We start from the raw sequence: 23,410 nt of genomic DNA, 5'->3' as shown, positions 1-23,410 counted from the left end.
TATTGTGGCGTCAAATTGTTGATTCAGTGTTATCTGTTTAGATGTAGACTAAATAAATGAAATGAATGAAAGGATGAGATGAAATTTGCCTAAAAAGTTAAGTCACAAGATGAATCATCGCACAAATGTACCATGCGTCTCCATATGCTTTTATATGCTGCTGAACGGTTTTCGTTTCCCCTGGGAGGCCCATTTTTGCCTGAAAAACACTCATGGCGACATTCAGATATCGTAATAACTTAGTATTTTAACTTATCTGAACATGCAATCATGGAAACATGTCGACAACGACAACAACGCCACCAAGCTTTGATTTCCTTCCTACATTGTGACCAAATAATATCGGAATTTTTCCAATCAAACAACAAACGCCAGTAACCTGTCGATTTTAGAGGTCGAGAACTACAAATGCAACACATGAGCATCGCGAATACAAATTTACTGTCCACTAGTGAATCTGCGCGTAAAAAATAAAGACGCGATATAGTATACTATCCTGGGCGTACATGGATCTTTTCTAACAAGAACGCCCTAAATGTATGCAATTTTATAGCATTATGCCACTAAATCGCATAAATGGCATTTCCTTTATGTGCATTATTTTTCGTGTAAATTTCAATAACTTTTTCTATATGTTCAACTTCGTTGAACCAGAAAAGCAAAAATGGTCTCAGATTTTTAGGAAATTTTCTCCTCGAACAGGGTTGTAGGACAAAAGGTCGAAGGTCAAAATGTCGAAGATCAAAAGGCCGAAGACAAAAGAACAGCCCTTGAATAAAAGAAGGGAAAATTCAACAATGAAATATTAACAGCTTAAACACAAATAAATATAAATGTGCAGAAGAATGGTTGATTAATACTCGACGTTTTTACCCGTTTTTGTAATTTCGACCTTTTATCCCATCTCACTCTTTTTCTCTTTGACCTTTTGACCTTCGACCTTTTGTCCTACAATTGTAATTTCTATCTTTTGTTCCTTCAACCATTCGCCCTTTTATGCTTTCGACCTTTCGATTTTTTTTCCACCTTTTGTCCCTTCGACCTTTTGACCTACGATCTTTTGGGTTAAATACAACCCACTTAACACGTGTCCCATCGTTCATCTTTTCCACGGTGGATTCAATTTTTTGTAAGTGGTGGATCGGGCACCGAAGCCGCGTTTATCGACGATAAGAAAATTATTATGCATCTCAAGATAAAATAGAATACTGCGGCTTCCTGGTGGTTGCTTCTCAGGTAATCGCAACGGTCACTTAACACAACAGAGTCAATAAAAATCTCACCCACCGTATGCAAAAATTCTGCCTATCTTTTAACACGGCGGCTATCTTGACGTTTACCTTCGCAGTCGAGCCTGCGAGTGTAAGACCGCCGTGGCATTCTAGAAAAAGATAAGCGCGACAATATTTTGAGCTTTTGGTGAAATGTCTTCACTTGGCATAAGACGAGTTCGTGCTATACCATTTAATTCCACCGCTTAATTGTACCTTGGACAGATACGTCCCGAGTAGCACACTTGTCACATAACAGTCACTGGGACTCATATGCGACCAAATCCAGTCACATTGGAGTTGCTGCAACCAAATCGATCTGAACTGTGTTACTAGGGGTATTTTGACCTACCCCGTAACGCTGGGTAGACACCTTTCCGTGGTGTGTTACGGTGTAAGATCTACCTCGGTCACATTGTCAGCTACAGGCAAATCCTGACCCAACGAATACCTTCCCCAATATCCAACTCCGTGGTACTTATGAGGGTGTCGCTGAGTCGGGGGCCTTTCGTTAAGTAAGTACCACACCAACACTTCCTTTCCCTCCCAAGTTACGGTGAAGATGGGTGTGGCCAGGAGTAGTAATCCTCATGCTTTTGTGATTTTTATCCTAGATTGAAATCAAGGACCACACCCACCTTGATTTCTGATAGCAATCTGAATAAGGATTTCAAAAGAAAAACATGAGTATCACTAGTGTCCAATCTACGAAGTACACCGTAACTATGCTATGCTTGGACAGATACGTATTTTGACCTCAACAGTATGACAGTACAGTGTCTCGTACTTGACTCGACTCAAGTTGTCTGTTTCTCTGTGCTTTCATTATCGAATAATATTAGTCGATTACAAAATATTAAATAGCAGTATTGATATCGCTTACGTAGTCATCAGCTTCCTTGACGTAGTAACCGCTGTATTGCCGGACAAAGCACGCGGTCCTGTTAACGTACTCTCGTACCGTATTGTTTGTCCACCACTGCTTCAGATTGCCATTCTTGTCGAACTGCCGACCTGCAACGAACACAGACACGCCTTTATTCCACCTACTTTCCCAAGGCCCAGCAAAACTCACCACTATCATCGAACCCGTGGGTCAACTCGTGACCTAGCACCGTCCCAATCGCACCATAGTTCAGCGCCCTGGAATTTAGAACATTTCTTCAGCAATAATGCCTCTCGAGTCCACAGTCAAACCAGCAATCAAAGCGTTCAGAAGTGACATTCGTGCTCTCAGCGCGGCAATCTGGAAGCGCAGTGCTTGTGCTTGGCTCACTCTCGTTTTGGTGCCGTGAAAAAAATCAGTGTTCGTTCGAGACCAGAAAAATGCAATCCATTACCCAAAACAAACCAACAAACTCGCTTACTCTAGACCCAGGTGATAAAACGGATATTGCAGGATAGCAATCGGTATCGCTGCATTCCATGGTTTGGATATATGATGGTCACGTGAGCATACAAAATGAATCGAAAAGTTCATACTTACTGATTGCATTATCCTGAAAGGCGTGGAACGCATTCACGTTGGTCGGATAGGTGTCCCAGCTCAAAACGTTCTTTAACCTCCATCGACGAAGGTATTTCACATTCCGCAGCTCAATTAACTGAACCATGTTCTCCAAATGTTGCGTATCGCTCAAGTCAGTCTGAAATATCAAAACCACTATTTCAATCTTCCCTCGTTCCTCCACATTCACTCACCGGAGCGTAGATCTGTTCCAACTTTCCGTCCTCAAGTATCCACTCGGGAAACCCGATCAAACTACGCATCGCTTGCGACTTCTCCAGCGTCGAGCTTTTCGTTCTCCAATCCATCCAGTTGGTGTCTCTGACCAATCGTTCGAACGCGCTTCGAATGTACCTCAGCATTTGCTGCACTTTGGGTTTAGTATTTTTGAGAAAATCGTGATCAGTGATAGCGTAACTAACCGCCATTCCCATCAGTTTGTTTACTGCACCGGTGCAGTACAGTGATCGTGGTGTGTAACCCTCCGTCACGATCAACGCCTTGTAGTACTCGTAGTGCAGCTTTCTAATTTCGGTTGTAGTGTGAAGTATCAGTTCCTCCACTACCGTCCACCAGATAAATAATTCTATATGAGCCAGGGGCGTCTGTGAGAGGTAGTCGGCTAGCAAGCGCAGATATAGAATGTCTGCATTGCTGGTTAGGATTTGGTCATGTTTCAGATCGAGGTGCGCTTCCGGAATACCTTCGAAGACTTCGTTCAGGTAGCTTTCCCAAACAGGGAACGGCTCCTTGGGGAAGATGTACTGATCGGTCATGTTCTGTAGTTCGGCAACGGTGACGTAGACTGTATCTTGTAGATTGAGTCGATCTTCAGTGTTGTTGGATTTGGAAGCATTCTCCGCTTGTTTCTCCATCTTCATGATTGCCCTGGACATCTTGACGTAAATGTCAGCTGCTTTTTGGAAGTCACCCGAATAAGATTCGATGTCAATGATCGGATATGTATTTTTTACCAAAATCTTCATAGCACCTATCATGAAGTTTTTGTACGCAATCATGTGCTTGGTATCTACCGGATCATCTACGTATTCCTCGTCCTCATCATCGTAGACTATGATTTTGTGCTTTGCTTTTGAAATATGCTTAAGGATGTCCATGTTGCTAAAAAAAATCATTCATTATTTTTGGTCCTACTACTATGTATCACAACTTACAATGGCAAGTCCGAACCTTGCTCCGGTGTTCCTAAAACCAGCCGATTCGAGTCTCGGTTCTTGGGATCAGGATACACGTCGAAACCGATCAAAATGTCCAATCCTAGCATTTGTTTTATCTTCGCCAACGTTCGGATCCACTCGAAGTCATAGCTTTCGTAGTCCACCTGTGTCACGTTCAGCACAGTCGGGTAGTTCGGTAGGAAATACTCACCCAGCAGTTTGAACAGCGGCGCGTATCCCACGGAGTCCATGGCGGTCAAATTCATGCAGCCACGGTACATGGCCCGCGCTTGCTTGATTGGGTTCGGTTCGTCGGAGCTGTCGTTCCGCTGTAGATATTGGCGGATGTTCCGCAGGATGCGTGCCTGTCGTTCGCTGAACCAGTCGTAGCTGGTGTAGCTGTCCGGCCGAGGATGGTCGTCGGCCCAGTTGCCACAGCTGAACGCGTAGAAGTCTTCGCAAGGGTCAACTCGCAGGTCCATGCTCTGCTGCAAGGTGCTGGCTGCACGGAGGCAATCCGGGCTGTGGCACACATCCGGCGGGAAGTGGACTGTTCAGAAAAATTGCAGGAATGTTTGATGGGTTAAAAATCTTGGTGTTGCTCAAAGAACATATTTAATGTTCCGGAGACTGAACCCAAAACTTTTAAGTATGAAGTTTGCACCGAAGTAGAACATCATAAGCTTTTTAAGTCCCATACATCCCATTGTTCCGAACTTCAAGAAGAAATTCTTTCTCACTTCGAGAATTCGTGAGGCAGGTTCGCAAGTTGTATTCAAAACAATTTCTTGGGTGAGGGTTCAAATCATAAAACAAGCGTGGCAAACAGTCACCTATGTCTTTGATCCACGCGTTTTCATTCAGACAGTACGTTTACTTCTATTTCGGCTGGTGTTTGATGTTATCCAGATGGTCAAAGTGGCAGTTATGCTGGAAAAATTAAGTAGTCTCTCTAAAGGTGGTACGTCTTCCAAACTTGGTCAGTGGCTGGTCGACCAGAATTGAGGAGCGCTGCCTGAAAACCGGCACAATCGGGTCACGGTACCTACTTTTCTTCGTATTGGTACAGGTTATAGTGGCATCAGCGCGAGACTAACATTTCAGTGCGAAGGAGGCGCACGGTAGTTGTTGCTGGATGTACCTGGGACCTTTGCGGACTTATTTTTATTCAGAACGACATCAAGTACCAAATAATATCACGCAAACGAACGGGAACAGCTCAAAGAGGTGGCGTTGAAGAAGCGGATGAAGGAGAATCATTTGCAATACGAAGCGCTAGAGATGAACCGGCAGCAGGAACAAGCTGCACAAGACGCGAAGAATCCACGATTCCAGGAACGAGAGGAACAGCTTTTACTCCACAAATAGAGTCCGTCCGTCTACAGAAGCATGATTAGAAAACGCTAGACTCCGTGAAAGGGGGATGGTGGAAACTATGCTGTTGCCAACAACAAAATGGAAAAGAAAATCGCAAACCTATGCATGCCAGTCGCAACAGTTACAACAACAATAACAACAGCAACATTGGCGTTGACATGAACAATAACCACCCGGGCAAAAACAATTATAACAACAACATTCAACCGACATCTCCGAATGACGGCGCAGGCAACAAGAAGTTCCGTCCCCGCCAACAACGGCGTCGCCGCAATAATACAGGTGACCGGCAGAATGCAATGAATCAACAACAGCAACCGCAGATGATTCTTGCCAACGCTTGAAAAGGTCGGAGGCGGCGGCACTCTTTACCTCTTTCCAATCTCCACAGATCGAAGTGGATCCTAAAATACGGAAAAACTGATTTGAATTGGATTTCTTACGTTTAGTCATGTAAGTGCTGCAGGCAGATTTGCGAAAAAGCTGAAGCGGCAAAGGCGCACTCTGTATGGATTCGGCTGCAGAATTTGGAACCTTCGCGTTGAAAAACAGCCCTTTTCAGGGTCTAAATACCCGTATCAGATTTTTATCTGAAACCAAAGCTTGTTTCTGCAATTTAAATAATTAAATAAACCATTCCTTCCGTTGTGTCACTTGATGGCCAGTCGTCGATTGCACGACGGCATCGTCCGGATCGAGAGCCGCATCCGCTCCCTTGTCTTCTTGCGTCAGATATTCACCCTTGTGGCGATTCATGTATCGGCTTATTAAAATAACCATGATAATAAGTAGTAGGAAAACTACGGCCAGAACACCACCCAGAATAGCGGTGTCCGGACCATAGGGATCACGTAGTCTGTCCTCATCAACTCCTGGTGGAGGACGAGTTTCAATCTTGATTGAAGGGTGTGTGACTGGCTCGACTCCGCAGAAATCTTCCGTCAAGGGAGTTCCCAAAGATTTCACATTTGGAGGAGGGTTCTGTTTCAATAGGAACTTCAACTGATAGATATCGTCAAACTCTACCCTCGAGATACATCCAATAAAACCATCCTTCATTGTTTCGTTCTTCCCGATGTACATGTACTCAATATTGTTGAATTGAGAATCAGCCGAATCCTTGATGTCGAAATGGTACTCCTGTGGTTCATAGTCATCAATTTCCAAAACTGCGGTTGCCCCACCATTCTTTCTCGAAAACCGCACGTTATGGTACTGACCGAGACCAAAGTTCTTTGTTGGATAAATCAACTCCTGCCTTTCGAAACCAAAATCGTTAGATATTCTTTCGATTGGTTTGAGAAGAAACCTAGCAGGAAGCCCTACGGTTGAGTTGTCGTGAAACCGACACGAATACGCTCATGTAGTGTTGAACGGAAAGCACCCTGGAAATCGTACTTGATCATCGAACTGGCCTGCATGTTGACTCCAATTTCATCAGCGCAAATTGGACCCTTAAAAGCACTCCAACGGCAATCACACAAGAAGTTGTCGTAACGCTCCGTACAGGTTCCATTGTTGAAGCAAGAATTGGATTCGCAACGTCCTACGCATCCTGGAGTAACATCGTACAACTTCTTTTCAGCATAACGCTTCAGATCTACGTGGTTTCCATTCAATAGGAACGCTCGAATACATCCAACAAATCCGTCCCGGTAAACAATAGTAGCTCCCAACACTAGCACTTGACTCGACTTGTACGAGACACTGAAGACGACCTTACTGTTGAGGTCGAAATACGTATCTGTCAAGGTACAATTAAGTGGTGGAATTAAATGGGATTGTACAAACTCGTCTAATGACAAGTGAAGACATTCACTAAAAAGCTCAAAATATTTTTCTTAATCAGTTATTTGTAATCCAATTAAAGGTGATATTTTTGCAAAGAAATTGTAATATGCACTTAGGGTGGTCGGTATTGGGCATTTTTGTCAAATACCGGTATTCGGTATTTAAAGGAGTCAATACCGTTAATACCGGTAGAATACTGGTTTTGTGAAAATTTCAGGAAGTAAAAGAAAAACTTTTGATTTGGACTTTTGGATGAAAAACAATATTTGTTGACAAACTTCAAATGTTAAAATCATTGCTTGTTGAGCAACTACTGAGAATGCCCTCTCTGGTTCAACCGAAGTAGGACGAATGGTTCCAAGACCGTTGAAAATCAGTGTCAAATACTTGCCCTTAATCCCTTCCGATTCATAGTATGAGAATTCCTTACGGATTGCATGCAAGGATCCTGGCGTCAACGTATTTGCCAGCAGCAACGCAAGTGTTTTGCTCTGCTACAGTCTCTTCACAAGTTGTTCTTTAACCGATAAACCAGAAAAATATCCATAGAGGCATCTTCTTCGTACCGATCGTCAGGTATGGTCGTTGTCTCAGTTTCAACGATCGTATCAGATATGATAGGGGCAGCAGGGACTATGTCCAAGGGCTTGACGATCCCTCCCCAGGCCATCTGCGAGTTGTGGGATTTGACAGTGGGCCCTGTTAAACCTCTATAAAAAGCTGCATGTATCCGCAAGTAGGCTCCGCCAAAGCGACCGTGTGCCGCTCAAAGCGCACAAGCCCAAGTCCTGGTGTTAGGTGGGACGCTAAACAGCCCTGAAACGACGGCCCTCCGACGAGACAGGAGGTTTGCGCAGGCCCAATAAGCCGCCTTTAAAAACAACTATTACGAACGACATAGAAGATAATACGACTCGATACAATCGGCAACGACCTAGGCGACGAATAAAGGATCACGATTGGAAGCTTGGAACATGGAACTGCAAGTCGCTAGGCTTCGCAGGTTGCGACAGGATAATCTACGATGAATTAAATCCCCGCAACTTCGACGTCATAGCGCTGCAGGAAATCTGCTGGACAGGACAGAAAGTGTGGAAAAGCGGGCATCGAGCGGCTACCTTCTACCAGAACTGTGGCACCACCAACGAGCTGGGAACCGACTACATAGTTTTGGGCAAGATGCGCCAACGCGTGATTGGGTGGAAGCCAATAAACACAAGGATGTGCAAGCTGAGGATAAAAGGCCGATTCTTCAACTATAGCATAATCAACGTGCACTGCCCACACGAAGGGAGATCCGACGACGAGAAAGAAGCGTTTTATGTGCAGCTGGAACAGACATACGATGGATGCCCACTGCGGGACGTCAAAATCGTCATCGGTGACATGAACGCTCAGGTAGGAAGGGAGGAAATGTATAGACCGGTCATCGGACCGGATAGTCTGCATACCGTATCGAACGACAACGGCCAACGATGCATAAACTTTGCAGCCTTCCGCGGAATGGTAGTCCGAAGCACTTTCTTCCCCCGCAAGAATATCTACAAAGCCTTATGGAAATCACCTAATCAAGTAACGGAAAACCAAATCGACCACGTTCTAATCGACGGTAAATTCTTCTCCGACATCACGAACGTACGCACTTACCGCAGTGCGAATATTGAATCCGACCACTACCTCGTTGCAGTATGCCTGCGCTCAAAACTCTCGACGGTGATCAACACGCGTCGGAGTCGTCCGCCGCGGCTAAACATTGGGCGGCTGCAAGACGGTAGACTAGCCCAAGACTACGCGCAGCAGCTGGAAGTGGCACTCCCAACGGAAGTGCAGCTAGGCGCAGCATCTCTTGAAGATGGCTGGAGAGATATTCGATCCGCCATTGGTAGCACCGCAACCGCTGCACTTGGCACGGTGCCCCCGGATCAGAGAAACGACTGGTATGACGGCGAATGTGAGCAGTTAGTGGAAGAGAAGAATGCAGCATGGGCGAGATTGCTGCAACACCGCACGAGGGCGAACGAGGCACGATATAAACAGGCGCGGAACAGACAAAACTCGATTTTCCGGAGGAAAAAGCGCCAGCAGGAAGATCGAGACCGTGAAGAAACGCAGCAACTGTACCGCGCTAATAACACACGAAAGTTCTATGAGAAGTTAAACCGTTCACGTAAGGGCCACGTGCCACAGCCCGATATGTGTAAGGACATAAACGGGAACCTTCTTACGAACGAGCGTGAGGTGATCCAAAGGTGGCGGCAGCACTACGAAGAACACCTGAATGGCGATGTGGCAGACGAAGATGGCGGTATGGTGATGGACCTGGGAGAACGCGCGCAGGACATAATTCTACCGGCTCCGGATCTCCAGGAAATCCAGGAGGAGATTGGCCGGCTCAAGAACAACAAAGCCCCTGGGGTTGACCAACTACCAGGAGAGCTATTTAAATACGGTGGTGAGGCACTGGCTAGAGCGCTGCACTGGGTCATTACCAAGATTTGGGAGGAGGAAGTTTTGCCGCAGGAGTGGATGGAAGGTGTCGTGTGTCCCATCTACAAAAAGGGCGATAAGCTGGATTGTAGAAACTACCGCGCAATCACATTGCTGAACGCCGCCTACAAGGTACTCTCCCAAATTCTATGCCGCCGACTAACACCAATTGCAAGAGAGTTCGTGGGGCAGTACCAAGCGGGTTTTATGGGCGAACGCTCCACCACGGACCAGGTGTTCGCCATTCGCCAAGTACTGCAGAAATGCCGCGAATACAACGTGCCCACACATCATCTATTCATCGACTTCAAAGCCGCATATGATACAATCGATCGGGACCAGCTATGGCAGCTAATGCACGAACACGGTTTTCCGGATAAACTGATACGGTTGATCAAGGCGACGATGGATCGGGTGATGTGCGTAGTTCGAGTTTCGAGTCCCTTCGAAACGCGTAGAGGGCTACGGCAAGGTGATGGTCTTTCGTGTCTGCTATTCAACATCGCTTTGGAAGGTGTAATACGAAGAGCAGGGATTAACACGAGTGGTACAATTTTCAATAAGTCCGTCCAGCTATTTGGTTTCGCCGACGACATAGATATTATGGCACGTAACTTTGAGAAGATGGAGGAAGCCTACATCAGACTGAAGAGGGAAGCTAAGCGGATCGGACTAGTCATCAACACGTCGAAGACGAAGTACATGATAGGAAGAGGTTCAAGAGAAGACAATGTGAGCCACCCACCGCGAGTTTGCATCGGTGGTGACGAAATCGAGGTGGTAGAAGAATTTGTGTACTTGGGCTCACTGGTGACTGCCGAAAATGACGCCAGCAGAGAAATTCGGAGACGCATAGTGGCTGGAAATCGTACGTACTTTGGACTCCGCAAGACTCCGCTCCCGTACCAAACTGACAATCTACAAAACGCTCATTAGACCGGTAGTCCTCTACGGACACGAGACCTGGACGATGCTCGTGGAGGACCAACGCGCACTTGGAGTTTTCGAAAGGAAAGTGCTGCGTACCATCTATGGTGGGGTGCAGATGGCGGACGGTACGTGGAGGAGGCGAATGAACCACGAATTGCATCAGCTGTTGGGAGAACCATCCATCGTTCACACCGCGAAAATCGGACGACTGCGATGGGCCGGGCACGTAGCCAGAATGTCGGACAGTAACCCGGTGAAAATGGTTCTCGACAACGATCCGACGGGCACAAGAAGGAGAGGTGCGCAGCGGGCAAGGTGGATCGATCAGGTGGAAGATGACTTGCGGACCCTCCGTAGACTGCGTGGTTGGCGACGTGTAGCCATGGACCGAGCCGAATGGAGAAGACTCTTATATACCGCACAGGCCACTTCGGCCTTAGTCTGAATAAATAATAATAATAATGACGGCGAATGTGAGCAGTTAGTTGAGGAGAAGAATGCAGCATGGGCGAGATTGCTGCAACACCGCACGAGGGCGAACGAGGCACGATACAAACGGGCGCGGAACAGACAAAACTCGATTTTCCGGAGGAAAAAGCGTCAGCAGGAAGATCGAGACCGTGAAGAGACGGAGGAACTGTACCGCGCTAATAACGCACGAAAGTTCTATGAGAAGTTGAACCGTTCACGTAAGGGCCACGCGCCACAGCCCGATATGTGCAAGGACATAAACGGGAACCTTCTTACAAACGAGCGTGAGGTGATCCAAAGGTGGCGGCAGCACTACGAAGAGCACCTGAATGGCGATATGGCAGACAACGGTGGCGGTATGGTAATGAACTTAGGAGCACGCGCGCAGGACATGCGACTTCCGGCTCCGAATCTCCAGGAAATCCAGGAGGAGATCGGCCGGCTGAAAAACAACAAAGCCCCTGGAGTTGACCAACTACCAGGAGAGCTATTTAAACACGGTGGTGAAGCACTGGCTAGAGCGCTGCACTGGGTGATTACCAAGGTTTGGGAGGATGAGGTTCTGCCGCAGGAGTGGATGGAAGGTGTCGTGTGTCCCATCTACAAAAAGGGCGATAAGCTGGATTGTAGCAACTACCGCGCAATCACATTGCTGAACGTCGCATACAAGCTACTCTCCCAAATTCTATGCCGCCGACTAACACCAATTGCAAGAGATTTGGTGGGACAGTACCAAGCGGGATTTATGGGTGAACGCTCTACTTCAGACCAGGTGTTTGCCGTACGTCAGGTATTGCAGAAATGCCGCGAATACAACGTGCCCACACATCATCTATTTATCGACTTCAAAGCCGCATATGATACAATCGATCGGGACCAGCTATGGCAGCTAATGCACGAAAACGGATTTCCGGATAAACTGATACGGTTGATCAAGGCGACGATGGATCGGGTGATGTGCGTAGTTCGAGTTTCAGGGGCATTCTCGAGTCCCTTCGAAACCCGTAGAGGGTTACGGCAAGGTGATGGTCTTTCGTGTCTGCTATTCAACATCGCTTTGGAAGGAGTGATACGAAGGGCAGGGATTGACACGAGTGGTACGATTTTCACGAAGTCCGTCCAGTTATTTGGTTTCGCCGACGACATTGATATCATAGCACGTAACTTTGAGAGGATGGAGGAAGCCTACATCAGACTGAAAAGCGAAGCTAAACGGATTGGACTAGTCATCAACACGTCGAAGACGAAGTACATGATAGGAAGAGGCTCAAGAGAGGTCAATGTAAGCCACCCACCACGAGTTTCTATCGGTGGTGACGAAATCGAGGTGGTTGAAGAATTCGTGTACTTGGGCTCACTGGTGACCGCCGATAACGATACCAGCAGAGAAATTCGGAGGCGCATAGTGGCTGGAAATCGTACGTACTTTGAACTCCGCAAGACGCTTCGATCGAATAGAGTTCGCCGCCGTACCAAACTGACTATCTACAAAACGCTTATAAGACCGGTAGTTCTCTACGGACACGAGACCTGGACGATGCTCGTGGAGGACCAACGCGCACTGGGAGTTTTTGAAGGAAAGTGTTGCGTACCATTTATGGTGGAGTGCAGATGGCGGACGGTACGTGGAGGAGGCGAATGAACCACGAGTTGCATCAGCTGTTGGGAGAACCATCCATCGTTCACACCGCGAAAATCGGAAGACTGCGGTGGGCCGGGCACGTAGCCAGAATGTCGGACAGTAATCCGGTGAAAATGGTTCTCGACAATGATCCGACGGGAACAAGAAGGCGAGGTGCACAGCGGGCAAGGTGGATCGATCAGGTGGAGGACGATTTGCGGACCCTCCGCAGACTGCGTGGTTGGCGAAGTGCAGCCATGGACCGAGCTGAATGGAGAAGACTTTTATGTGCAGCACAGGCCACTCCGGCCTTAGTCTGATAATAAATAAATAAATAAATCAGATATGATGAGACGCTTCAAGATCCCATGCGCTTGCATAATCAAAGTAGCTCTGGATGCCTTGTAGAAAATGCCAAAATTGTTTCTGATTAATTGCTTCAAGGCAGGATCGTCTGTCTTGAATTCATTCGTTAAAAGCATCGATTTGTAGTAGCGTAAACGTCGTCAATGATGCTTACTAGGGCAAAGTTGCTCATGTGCGCATTTAATTGTTGTATATTTTGCTTTATAGATTTTTTATACTGACAGCAACATTTGAAATACCGAAAATACCGGTACTTTCCGTCTCTAATACCGGTATTTTCGGTGGCCGGTAATACCGGTATTACCGGTTAGACCACCCTATATGCACTATACCCACAACCATGCAAAAGTGTAAGGAGGGTCCCATTCACTGTAGGTGGATTAAGTCGGGTTTATTAGTTTGGTTTCGCATATTCTTTCGCCCTTTGGCATTTTCCCTTTAATAGTTTTATATGCTTGCTTTGAACATTTTGTAAGAACCATTACTATTAGAAGCTGTTCACAAATTACGTAACGCTGTAGGAAGAGGAGGGGATCAGGCCGTGCCTTACGGTTCATTAAAAAAAATCAAAAACTTATTTTCAAAATGTGCTACGAAGAGAAGGATAAGATTTAAAAAATGCCAAACTTTGCGCTATGTAACACTAGTCAACAGTGTTTCAGTCCCTTCAACCATTTTCAGTGTACTTTAAAGATTTTCCTTCGCTGATTTCAGTCATGAATTCAAATTTTTTGTAACATGTCCAGTTTTTGAGAAAAACGGATTTATAATTAACAAAACTACGTATTCTCATGGAAATTTGGTGTCTCTGTTCTGTAAAGGTGGTTTTCGGCTTCTAACTTTGAGAATAAGGTTTGAATTATATGGAAGAAATCGTACATGACCCAAATAAGTTGTTGAATCTTATTTGACACGTTAATTTGTAGTGAACAACTGAATTTATTTCACAAAAGTACGTATTTTTGTAGAAATTTGGTTCATTTGCTCTGCAAAGTAAAATTTTGGCTTCGCACTTCGAGAATAAAGTTTGAATATCGTAGATTAGGCTTTGCAGAATGCATATTAAACTGGCCCAGCTTAGTATGGGAAGAAAAAATGTTGTTTAATTCCACGGGACACCCCCCAGAACTGTGTCTTTTGGTGAGAAAATCAATCTCTTGAAATTCCAGCTTAATCGCTTGTTGCAAAAGGTGGCGCATTTGATTTGATTTTTTTCTCTTTGTTTAGGTGTTTTCTTAATCTTAAAATTAAGTTCAACACCAGCATTTGATTTGAAGTTTGTTTGGAGATTTCAGCCAAAATATATAGGAAAATATACTTCCTTCACTCATTCGATCTGGACATTGGTTCTGATTGCTCGATTGAGCTCAGAATTGCAAAATGGACAGTTGGTATGTTACAGAACAATTTCACAGAACATTGTATGATGATTAAATGAACTTTTACTTAGCTTTCGGCTGAATTAAATTCCGTTTTTCGCAACAAATGTGCGAAGCCAAAATATTGATTTGCAGAGCAAAGAAACCAAATTTCTATGAAAATGCGTACTTTTGTGAAATAAATTCCGTTTTTCACAACAAATGATCGTGCCAAATAAAACCCAACAACCCACATGCATTCTGCAAGGCCTATTCTACAGAATTCAAACTTCATTCTCAGCCGAAATTCAGCTTTGCAGAGGAGAAAAACCAAATTTCTATGAAAATACGTACTTTTGTGAATTAAATTCCGTTTTCACAACAAATGTACGTGCCAAATAAAACTCAACAAACCTTATGCATTTTACAAGGCCCATTCTATGAAACGCAAACTTCATTTTCAAAGTGAGGAGCAGAAATTCAGTATTGCAGAGCTGACAAACCAAATTTCTATGAAAATGCGTACTTTTGTGAATTAAATTCCGTTTTTCACAACAAATATACTTGCCAAATAAAATTCAACAACCCGTACCTCAACTCGTCGAGCTGAGTCTATTGATACACATACAACTAAGGTTCTCTGAGCCTTCTATCAAACATGTTTCTATTATAGGCGATACTTACGCAGACAGGCAATTACAATGATAGCAATCAGCAGGATGACAATGATAACGATCAGCGCTACGAAAATAGATTTGTGGAAATAACGCCGGCGAAATCTGAAACGATAACGATGTCTGTCATTCTGAGGAAATGCTATGTTACAAAGTGTTGCATTAGGTGTAAAACGGTGATTCAGTGTTTTTGATTATAATGAAGAAAATTGATTGTTTTAGCCGTAGTCCAACTAAACCAATACAGTCCGCGTTCATCGTGTCAGAAAAAATTAAAACCTAATTGATAAAAATTCGCGTTTTGCACCCGGGGAACACAGTGCACCTCGGAAGCATTGGAAGGATTCTCGGTTTCGTTCCCACCTTCTTACCTGGACTGCACTCCAACCAGATAGGGACTGGCCGCCACATTGCCGGAAGCTGAGTTTGCGTTGCCATTGTTGGTGCTATTGATTTTACCGGACATGTGATCTGTGGTCATCGGAAGAAGGAAAACAAAGCGATTGTCAAAATATTTGCTCAAACGATTCAGTGGTAATTTTGGCGATGGCACATTATTCAAACAAATTGATCGAATTTGTGATAATGGTTGACCGAATTATTGATAGATAAGTGAAATAGATGCAGCAAAGTCTCTCAGCCATAGATATCACAACACTGATATAATTTATTTTGTTAGTTCCATGTTCTGGAAAAATATTCTTGTTCAGACAAAAAAAAAAATTTCAGATTGTTGATCACAATCTGGAGATCTATCACGACCTGTAAAAATTTCCAACTGCACAGAAACAATATATTTTGTATTCTGATTCTGTTATAAATTTGTAACAAAATATATGTTATTTTTACGATAAAATTGTAACAATATTTGATACACTATAATTGATATGAGTGTATTACTTCTACGTAAAGTTAAACGATTCACAATATGGATATGGAAATGACAATATCATCTTCCAAACTTAAACGTACATGTTCATTATAAATGCTGTCCAATGAGCAGCTCGAAGTAGCTCGAAGTTGTTCCCGTCCTGCTCGTTCTTTTTTGTCAACAAATGGGCATGAGCAGGACAGGGAGAAACTTCGAGCTACTTCAAGCTCTCATTGGACAGCACTATAGAATTAGAGGCGAAAGTATAGATTTGATAGTTCCGTTAGGACACGGCAGGCATGAAGAATGTTTTATAGAAGTCGATTTGAAAGCGAGCGGAGGGCAATGTTTGGGATGGTATAATTTATTTATTTATTTATACCGTATAAATCGCACGACCTTCCTTTTGCCAAAACAAAAAATCACAAAACAATGATAAGAATAATATTTTAAGGGCTTTCTGGGCCACTTCTGGGCCACTGGTTCAATCTGGTCAAATCGGCCGAAATCCGGAGGACAGAATGGGCGTTTTCTAAACTAAGTCACAGCACGGCGTGATTTCACAATGCAATGATGGGAAAAATATTTTTAAGGCTCATGGGCTACTTGGGTTCAATCCGGTACACAAGCGGCACAATCCGGAGGTCTTACGGAATGGCCGTTTCGTAAATTGAGTCAAACCAGATCATGTCACATCTTAAACATAATGATTTTACAAAACAATGATGGAAATAATATTCTAAATGGCCTGGATTGTGGCCGCAATCCACATTGTGTGACAATCCGAAGACCTACGAAACGCGCTTTTTTTTCAGTCAAATTTGAACGTGTGTTACCTGTTACTTGATGACCTCACGAAACAATGAAAAAAAAATCTGTTTTTGTAACTCTCACGCTATTTAGTCACATTTTTTTTCTTTATTTAAGTGATTTTTTGGATTCAACAGAGTTCATCACTGTAGTTTGGTCACATCGGCTGCAATCCTACTAAAGGAAAACTTGTCCAATTGGATCAAAACAGGGTATCAAAATCAAACCAAGTCTAGTCGGATTGAACCCAAGTCGCCGGGGAACCCTAAATCATGTAAAATCATGAAGCTTGCTGTTGCATATGAACTGTTTTGGCTCAATTTAGAAGCAATCCGTAGGTCCTTCAGATTGAAAGCCCTAAAAAACAGACGTCACGGATTGAAAGGTTAAAAAAAGTCGTGGGAAGGGAAGGGTTAAACGTAGGTGTTTGTCCGGCATCAGGCAACGGTAATTGTGAATCCTTTTTTGGAAGTAGGTGTTAGGAATAAGTCAATGATGGATATGACCTCTTCCTTGGAAGTAGATCTGTCGTTTCATTTGTATGTCCTTCCGAAAAATGTGTGACATACCCTCGACTCAGTTTATATATGCGAAAAATTACATCAAACAACTTTTTCTCTTTCTCAGTTCCAAATTATGCAAAATTCAAGTCGTGCCAGAGATTTGTTAAAGGAGACTCAACTTATGAATTAGATTGAGTTTTTTAGTGTTCAAATAACATAATCGATTGTAAACAAAAAATGTGATTGGTTCACTCCTTGTATGTAGAACCGTACAGAAAAAGTAAGGCTCACGCAAAAAAAAGCGTTCATGAATTCGTGAACTAACAAGTTTACGGTGTATTTTTTCGTGACCAACAGCCACGGATTCGGGAACACAGTCACGTTTTCTGGAACGTTCTGGAAAACGTGACTGGTGTTCCCGAATCCATGAATTAAATCACGGTATATTTTTGCTGGTTCACGAATTCGGGAACGCTAGTAGTAAGTAGTAGTAAAATTCTTCTTTATTTAAACATTTTTTGTTTTACAATTATTTTTAATATGTACAGTGATCGGCCGGCTTGGCCCTCCAACTTCGATTTTAATTATTATTATTAGTATTATTTTTATGTTGTTACTTAATTTTTAAAATATAATGTATCATGACGGCCTTCAGGAGGCGCTAGTGTGTTTTTTTTTAATTTGATAACCTAACTACTATGTACACTAATATTTACAATAAAAATTTGATAACCTAGATTGGAACTAGCGCCCTAATTGGAGCCTGATCCGAATGCAAGCAACGGACCCTAAACTTTTCTTTACACTCACCAAAGCGTTCATGTAAGGTTTTTATTCCGGCCAGACGGTGGACCTCAGATGTTCTTGTCCTGGGAGGGGTGTTGAGGATCATCCTCAGGAATTTGTTTTGGACCCGTTGAAGTTTAAGGTGGTGGGTTTTAGCGCAGCTCTCCCAGACCGGCATGCCGTATTCGATCACAGGGAGGATGATTTGCTTGTAGACAGCAAGCTTATTTTTCAGGGACAATGACGACCGGCGGTTGATCAAAGGGTACAGTAGTTTCAACAAGACGTTACACTTTGTCACCGTTTTGTCAACCTGTTGCCTGAAAATAAGCTTGCTGTCGAGGGTCAAGCCAAGGTAGTCGGCCTCATTGGCCCATTCCACAGTCGTGCCATTGAGGATGATTTTACAGTCCCCAGGCGGAACAAGTTTAGGGGATTTGGAGTGGGGGAAAATGATGACCTGGGTCTTCACCGCGTTGATACAGATCTTCCAGCTGGTGAGGTACTCTGTCAGGGCATCCAGGCCTCGTTGGAGTTTTGCCACTAGCGCTGGTCACTCTACCGTTGTAGACGATGGAGGTGTCATCTGCGAACAGAGACAGAATGCCGCCTTCTGGAGGTTCTGGCATGTCGGCAGATTGAAAAGCAGGGGCCCGAGGATACTGCCCTGGGGGACGCCTGCGACGATGTTGTGCGCATTGGAATTCGCTCCGCTGATTGAGACCCGGAATGTCCTTGCCGACAGGTAATTGTTGATGATTTTCACCAGGTAGCTGGGAAGATTGTAGCGTTGCAGTTGTAGTTTCGAGCAAGATGTTGAGATTTTCGGTAGACTCAAGTAACCGGTGATGAATAGCTTTTTCGAATAGCTTGGATAACCCTGAGAGAAGGCTGATGGGACGATAACTTCTGGGGGAGGAGCCGGAGACACTGATTAAAGATCAGCGAGAGGTGCTCAAAGAACAGAGCACTCATGTGTTTGAGCTCGAGATTTAGGATGCTATCGAAGCCTGGGGCCTTCATGTTCTTCGATGATTTAATATAGGCCGTCAATTCGCCAGCTGAGATCTCCAACTCCTCCGAGAAGTCGTTGGGAATCAAATGGATGTTGTTAGCATGCTCGTTGACGGCTGCTTCGTGTGGACTGACGATGTTCTGCCCAAGATTGTGTGAGCTGACGAAGTGACGACCTATTTCAGCGACCTTCTCTGCAGGAGTTATCAAGCGATCCTTAGAGCCATTATTGTCTAGTGGGATCAAAGGTGGAATGGGCCGAGGCTTGGATTTTAGAATTTTGGTCATTTTCCAGAACGGCTTAGCATAATCTGGGAGAGTGCGGATCTTATTCGAGAAGTCGTTATTTTTGAGGTCCACCATTCTGGCCTGGATAATTTTTGTGATTCGATTGCAGCGTGCCTTAAGCTCAGGCAGTCCTGTACGCTGGAACTGCCTGCAAGTGACATTCCGCAATCGAATCAAATCTTTGGTGAGTGTATCGATGTTTAAGGAGTTGCTTACCTGCCGAGCCGTCGGTACATGTTGCTCCCGGGCCGCCGTGATCGCCTCCTCGATAGCGCAAAGCTGGCGGTCGATACTTTCCGGCGTCTCCGGACGCACCTCGTAATCGACGGTGTTATCGACGCACTGCTGGAACCGCTGCCAGTTCACTCGATGGTAGTTTCGCCGTAACTGCTGGTGCCGATTGACCGAGGAGCCCAGTTCCGCCACCACCGGATAGTGATCCGAACTGAGCTCCTGGTAGACGACTGGCTGCGAGACGTGGTCACTCAGGTTTTTTATGTAGAGGTCGATGGTTGCGTGGACACCGGGCCGACTCAGCCGAGTGGGGGAATCCGGGCTTAAGATCGTGTAGTGGCCTTCCTCGTTGCTCCAGATGGTGCCGTTTCGATTGCCGCGACTGTTGCCCCAGGCTTGATGTTTGGCATTGAGATCGCCGGCAATGATAATCTGACCTTGCCTCCGCGTAAGCTTGCCGATGATCCATGGCCGGCTTTGGCTTGTGTTGGACAGTACGCCGCGATGAGCGCAATTGTGCCGACAGAAGTGGTGATTTCGACACCGATGGCCTTGATGACACTGAGCTGGAAGCTTGTAAGCAGACGACAGTTGATGTTGTAGCGAAGAGCGATAGCCACACCGCCTCCCCTGGTCGGCCAGTCAAGTCGCACGATTCGGAAGTCCGGAATGTTGACGTTCACCTTCGGTTTTAGGTGCGTTTCGGTGATGAACGCCACGTCTATTTCCTTCTCCTCAAGAAAATCCTTCAACTCAATTATTTTGCTCTTTAGCGAGCAAGCGTTCCAGTTGACCAGGCCCACCCTAGCAGCCATTTTCAATGATGAACATGCCAAGAGTGAAGACCTGGTCGAGGCGGGTTTTGCAGCCGCGCAGCCGAGTGGCGAGCTGCGCGAAGATCGGCATCAGTTGCTCCGGAGTGTACAGCGGAGCAGATTCTTCCGATGGGACGGCTTCGTGTTCCGACTGCCGATGGAACCCAGGAGGAGGGAGCGGGGGCCATTCGCTGGTGGATGGTGCCGACGATGTTTGAGCTTGGACCGATGCAGCTGCCGCTGCCAGTCGCTTGTGCGGCTGTAGCTGTGGGAGTATTGGAATCACACGACGGGGAGCCGGGATGGCTGGAAAGTTCACCTCGTTGATTACAGGAACACGGTTCTTCTTCAGAATGGTCCTGGTGGAAGCCTTCTTCCGGATTTCCAAAAACGCCGCCCGCTTTGGACAGTCCTTGGTTGTGGCCCGATGCTTGTCGCCACAGTTGGCGCATTTGGGATCAGCAACCTCCATCTTGTCGCATGCATCGGTTGGATGGAGCTCGCCACATTTGTTGCAGCGCGGCTTCATGCGGCAGTTCCTGGTGCCGTGCCCGAAATTGAAGCAGTTGGTGCACTGCGTCACGTCGCGGTGCACTGGCCGATATCGCTCCCAGTCAACAACGGTGTAATTTATAACGCCAACCAGCTTCAGGTCCTTCCAGGTAGTGGAGCCGTGCTCCAGATGGATCAGGTAAAGCTGGTCGCGATATTTCCTCGCCTTATCGTGACGAGCGATCTTGTGCACGGCTACTGGCTTCAGTCCGCAACTTTCAAGTTCTGCTTGGAGCTCTTCCTTCATGTCGTGGAGTCCTCGCAGAAAATCCTTGAGCGGCTTCGTGCCGGGGTGGTCATGAGTGTAGTACTCATACTTGTGGACCTCGAGGAACTCCACGACGGATTAATGATGGTCCCTGTTTGCCGGCATCACTTTCACGCCCTCGCTGCAGAGCCGAAAAGTACATTTCAGTCCCTTAGCGATCAGCTGGCGAATTTTTGGGCGTAAATCCGGCGTATCGCCCTTCACAAACATGGGCGGGCACTTCTCCTTCCGCTCCGGTTGCACCTGCGGCAGCTGCGATTGCTCCTTCTTCCTATTTTTCGGCGGATTGCCGGCGTCATCAAGCGGCAACGGCGAGAACACGTTGCTCTGCAAAAGCTGCCTGGAGGGGTTACCCGCGCCTCCAAGAGCAGTGCGTTTAGGCACTTTTCCAGCGACCGAATCGGCCACCGAGTCTCCCATGACGGGTCCGGGAGAAAATAACGCCAACGCGACGAAGCGATAACGTAAACAGCGAACGAACGAGAAAAAACACTTGGAAAAAATGCGCGAGCAAAAAAACACTTCTCAGGTGCTGCTGTCTCAAACTGGAATCCCGACTAGAAGGTCATATCAAAATTATATCATACTATGTTATTATGTTATACTAAATTTTTATAACAAAATTTGTTAGAAACATGGTGCAGGATGTTGTTAAAATAACTAAATTTCTATAAAAAACTGCACTACTGGAAACAAAAAACTATCAAATTTTGTTACAATTTTATCATAAAAATAACATATTCTGTTAGAAATTTATAACAGGATCAGATACAAAATATATTGTTTATGTGCAGTTGGAAATTTTACAGGTCGTGATAGGTCGCCAGATTGTGATCAACAATCATATTTTTTTTTGTTTTTGTCTGAACAAGAATATTTTTCAAGAACATGAAATTAACAACATAACAAATAAGGCAAACCTTCTCAAATTATATCAGCGTTGTGATACCTATGGCTGGGAGACTTTGCTACATCTATTTTAATTGCCTACTATTGGGCAATTCGGTGTTAAGCATTTTTCAAATCATATTATGATATAATCCTGTTACAACATTTGAAAGATAATGGCTACTGAGAACAAAATTGTATCAAAATAAGTTATAAATATCACAATATGTTAAAATTGTGTTCAATTTTTGTTATGCTCTTCTAGTCGGGATGAGCGAGGATGAATTCGGGAACGCTTTTTTTTGCGTGCCCCTATTAAAAAGCGCTCGCTGATTCTAAAAAAAGTTTTCATTCTGAAAGCATCTTTAAGTCTACATAAGGAAAAGTAAAAACGAGTTGAGGCTTTCATGTTAGATTCCGAACGGCGATTGAAGTTGAAGTGAAGTGAATCATGTTTTTAAATGATATTAAATTTTCTGTATAAAAAACCTCCAACTAAAATGCGGACCATGTATTTAAATTACCAATAGAATAATAACCGTATTGCCGTATGCCTGCCGCTCGGTATATGTAGTGCTGGTCTATGAAGGAGTCACCTAAAGGGGTCGATCCTACAGCTGATGGGTCATTGCCCCACTTCGCCAACATCATTAAATAGGCTATCCTGAGAATCAATATTGCCTATATGTAGATGGTTTGATGCAGATTAGAAATTAATGGCTGCTAATGTCTGAGACAAAGTCGTAAATCAGATCAATCATATTGATTGGGTAGCCGAGGGGTCATTCACAGCTTCGGTATGACATGTGTCACTACCAAAAGGGACTCCGTGTGGTAAACCCCTCGAGTTTTATTTGTTTGCAGGGCGGTCCATTCGATATGGGCATTGTACAGTGCACTGTACGCGACATAAATAATGCAAAGATCGCGCTCGTCAGTTGTGGAAATATGGACATGCACTCGAGTCAGTCGGGCGGTAGCTGTCTGTTTTTGTCGGTGCCTTTTTCAACCCCCTCACCTAAGTCGGCCAAGTCGGCTTGCTTTGTTCCGGCAGAGCTGTGCGGTGTGAGACACATACCGGCCTGTCCGAGCTGCTACAATCTCTGATAGCGAGCGGTCAAATTTGTAGGGCTGTGGAAAATGTTGTCTAAGCATACACATTCGAAGTCATATTACCGCTGGGTGTAAATGCGTTTGTGGTTATGCGAGAACGGTGGTTCATCACAGGGGTTCCTAACTAATTAGATTAGATGCTAAATAAAGCAAGTGTGTTGTTAAAAAAATATCAGAGGTAGTGCTTTCAAAAAGTGAAAATTTTCTTACGGTATGTGGACAAGAAATACTTGTGTA

At 45.0% G+C, this 23,410-nt stretch overlaps 2 protein-coding genes across 2 annotated transcripts in view; both read right to left on the bottom strand.

Moving 5' to 3' along the window:
- LOC134203899 (neprilysin-like) overlaps positions 1 to 23,410 on the bottom strand; it is a 94,388-nt gene that overhangs the window by 15,558 nt on the left and 55,420 nt on the right. The window contains exons 3-10 of the mRNA XM_062678732.1: positions 15,403 to 15,502; positions 15,042 to 15,136; positions 3,954 to 4,506; positions 2,973 to 3,900; positions 2,758 to 2,917; positions 2,639 to 2,687; positions 2,347 to 2,414; positions 2,155 to 2,285 (exon numbers count right to left, since the gene is read on the bottom strand). Coding sequence (XP_062534716.1) covers positions 2,155 to 2,285; positions 2,347 to 2,414; positions 2,639 to 2,687; positions 2,758 to 2,917; positions 2,973 to 3,900; positions 3,954 to 4,506; positions 15,042 to 15,136; positions 15,403 to 15,502 — 2,084 coding nt within the window. The remainder of the gene's footprint in view (positions 1 to 2,154; positions 2,286 to 2,346; positions 2,415 to 2,638; positions 2,688 to 2,757; positions 2,918 to 2,972; positions 3,901 to 3,953; positions 4,507 to 15,041; positions 15,137 to 15,402; positions 15,503 to 23,410) is intronic.
- Positions 5,930 to 6,754, bottom strand: LOC134203903 (neurexin-4-like). The gene is made up of 2 exons (XM_062678738.1): positions 6,660 to 6,754; positions 5,930 to 6,618 (listed from the first exon to the last, which is right to left on the bottom strand). The coding sequence occupies exons 1-2, from the start codon at positions 6,752 to 6,754 to the stop codon at positions 5,958 to 5,960; spliced, it is 756 nt and encodes a 251-aa protein (XP_062534722.1). The 3' UTR covers positions 5,930 to 5,957.

This window comes from Armigeres subalbatus, unplaced genomic scaffold (assembly GCF_024139115.2).
Source record: "Armigeres subalbatus isolate Guangzhou_Male unplaced genomic scaffold, GZ_Asu_2 Contig288, whole genome shotgun sequence".
NCBI lineage: Eukaryota > Metazoa > Arthropoda > Insecta > Diptera > Culicidae > Armigeres > Armigeres subalbatus.
This window is presented reverse-complemented; position numbering and strand designations above follow the sequence as displayed.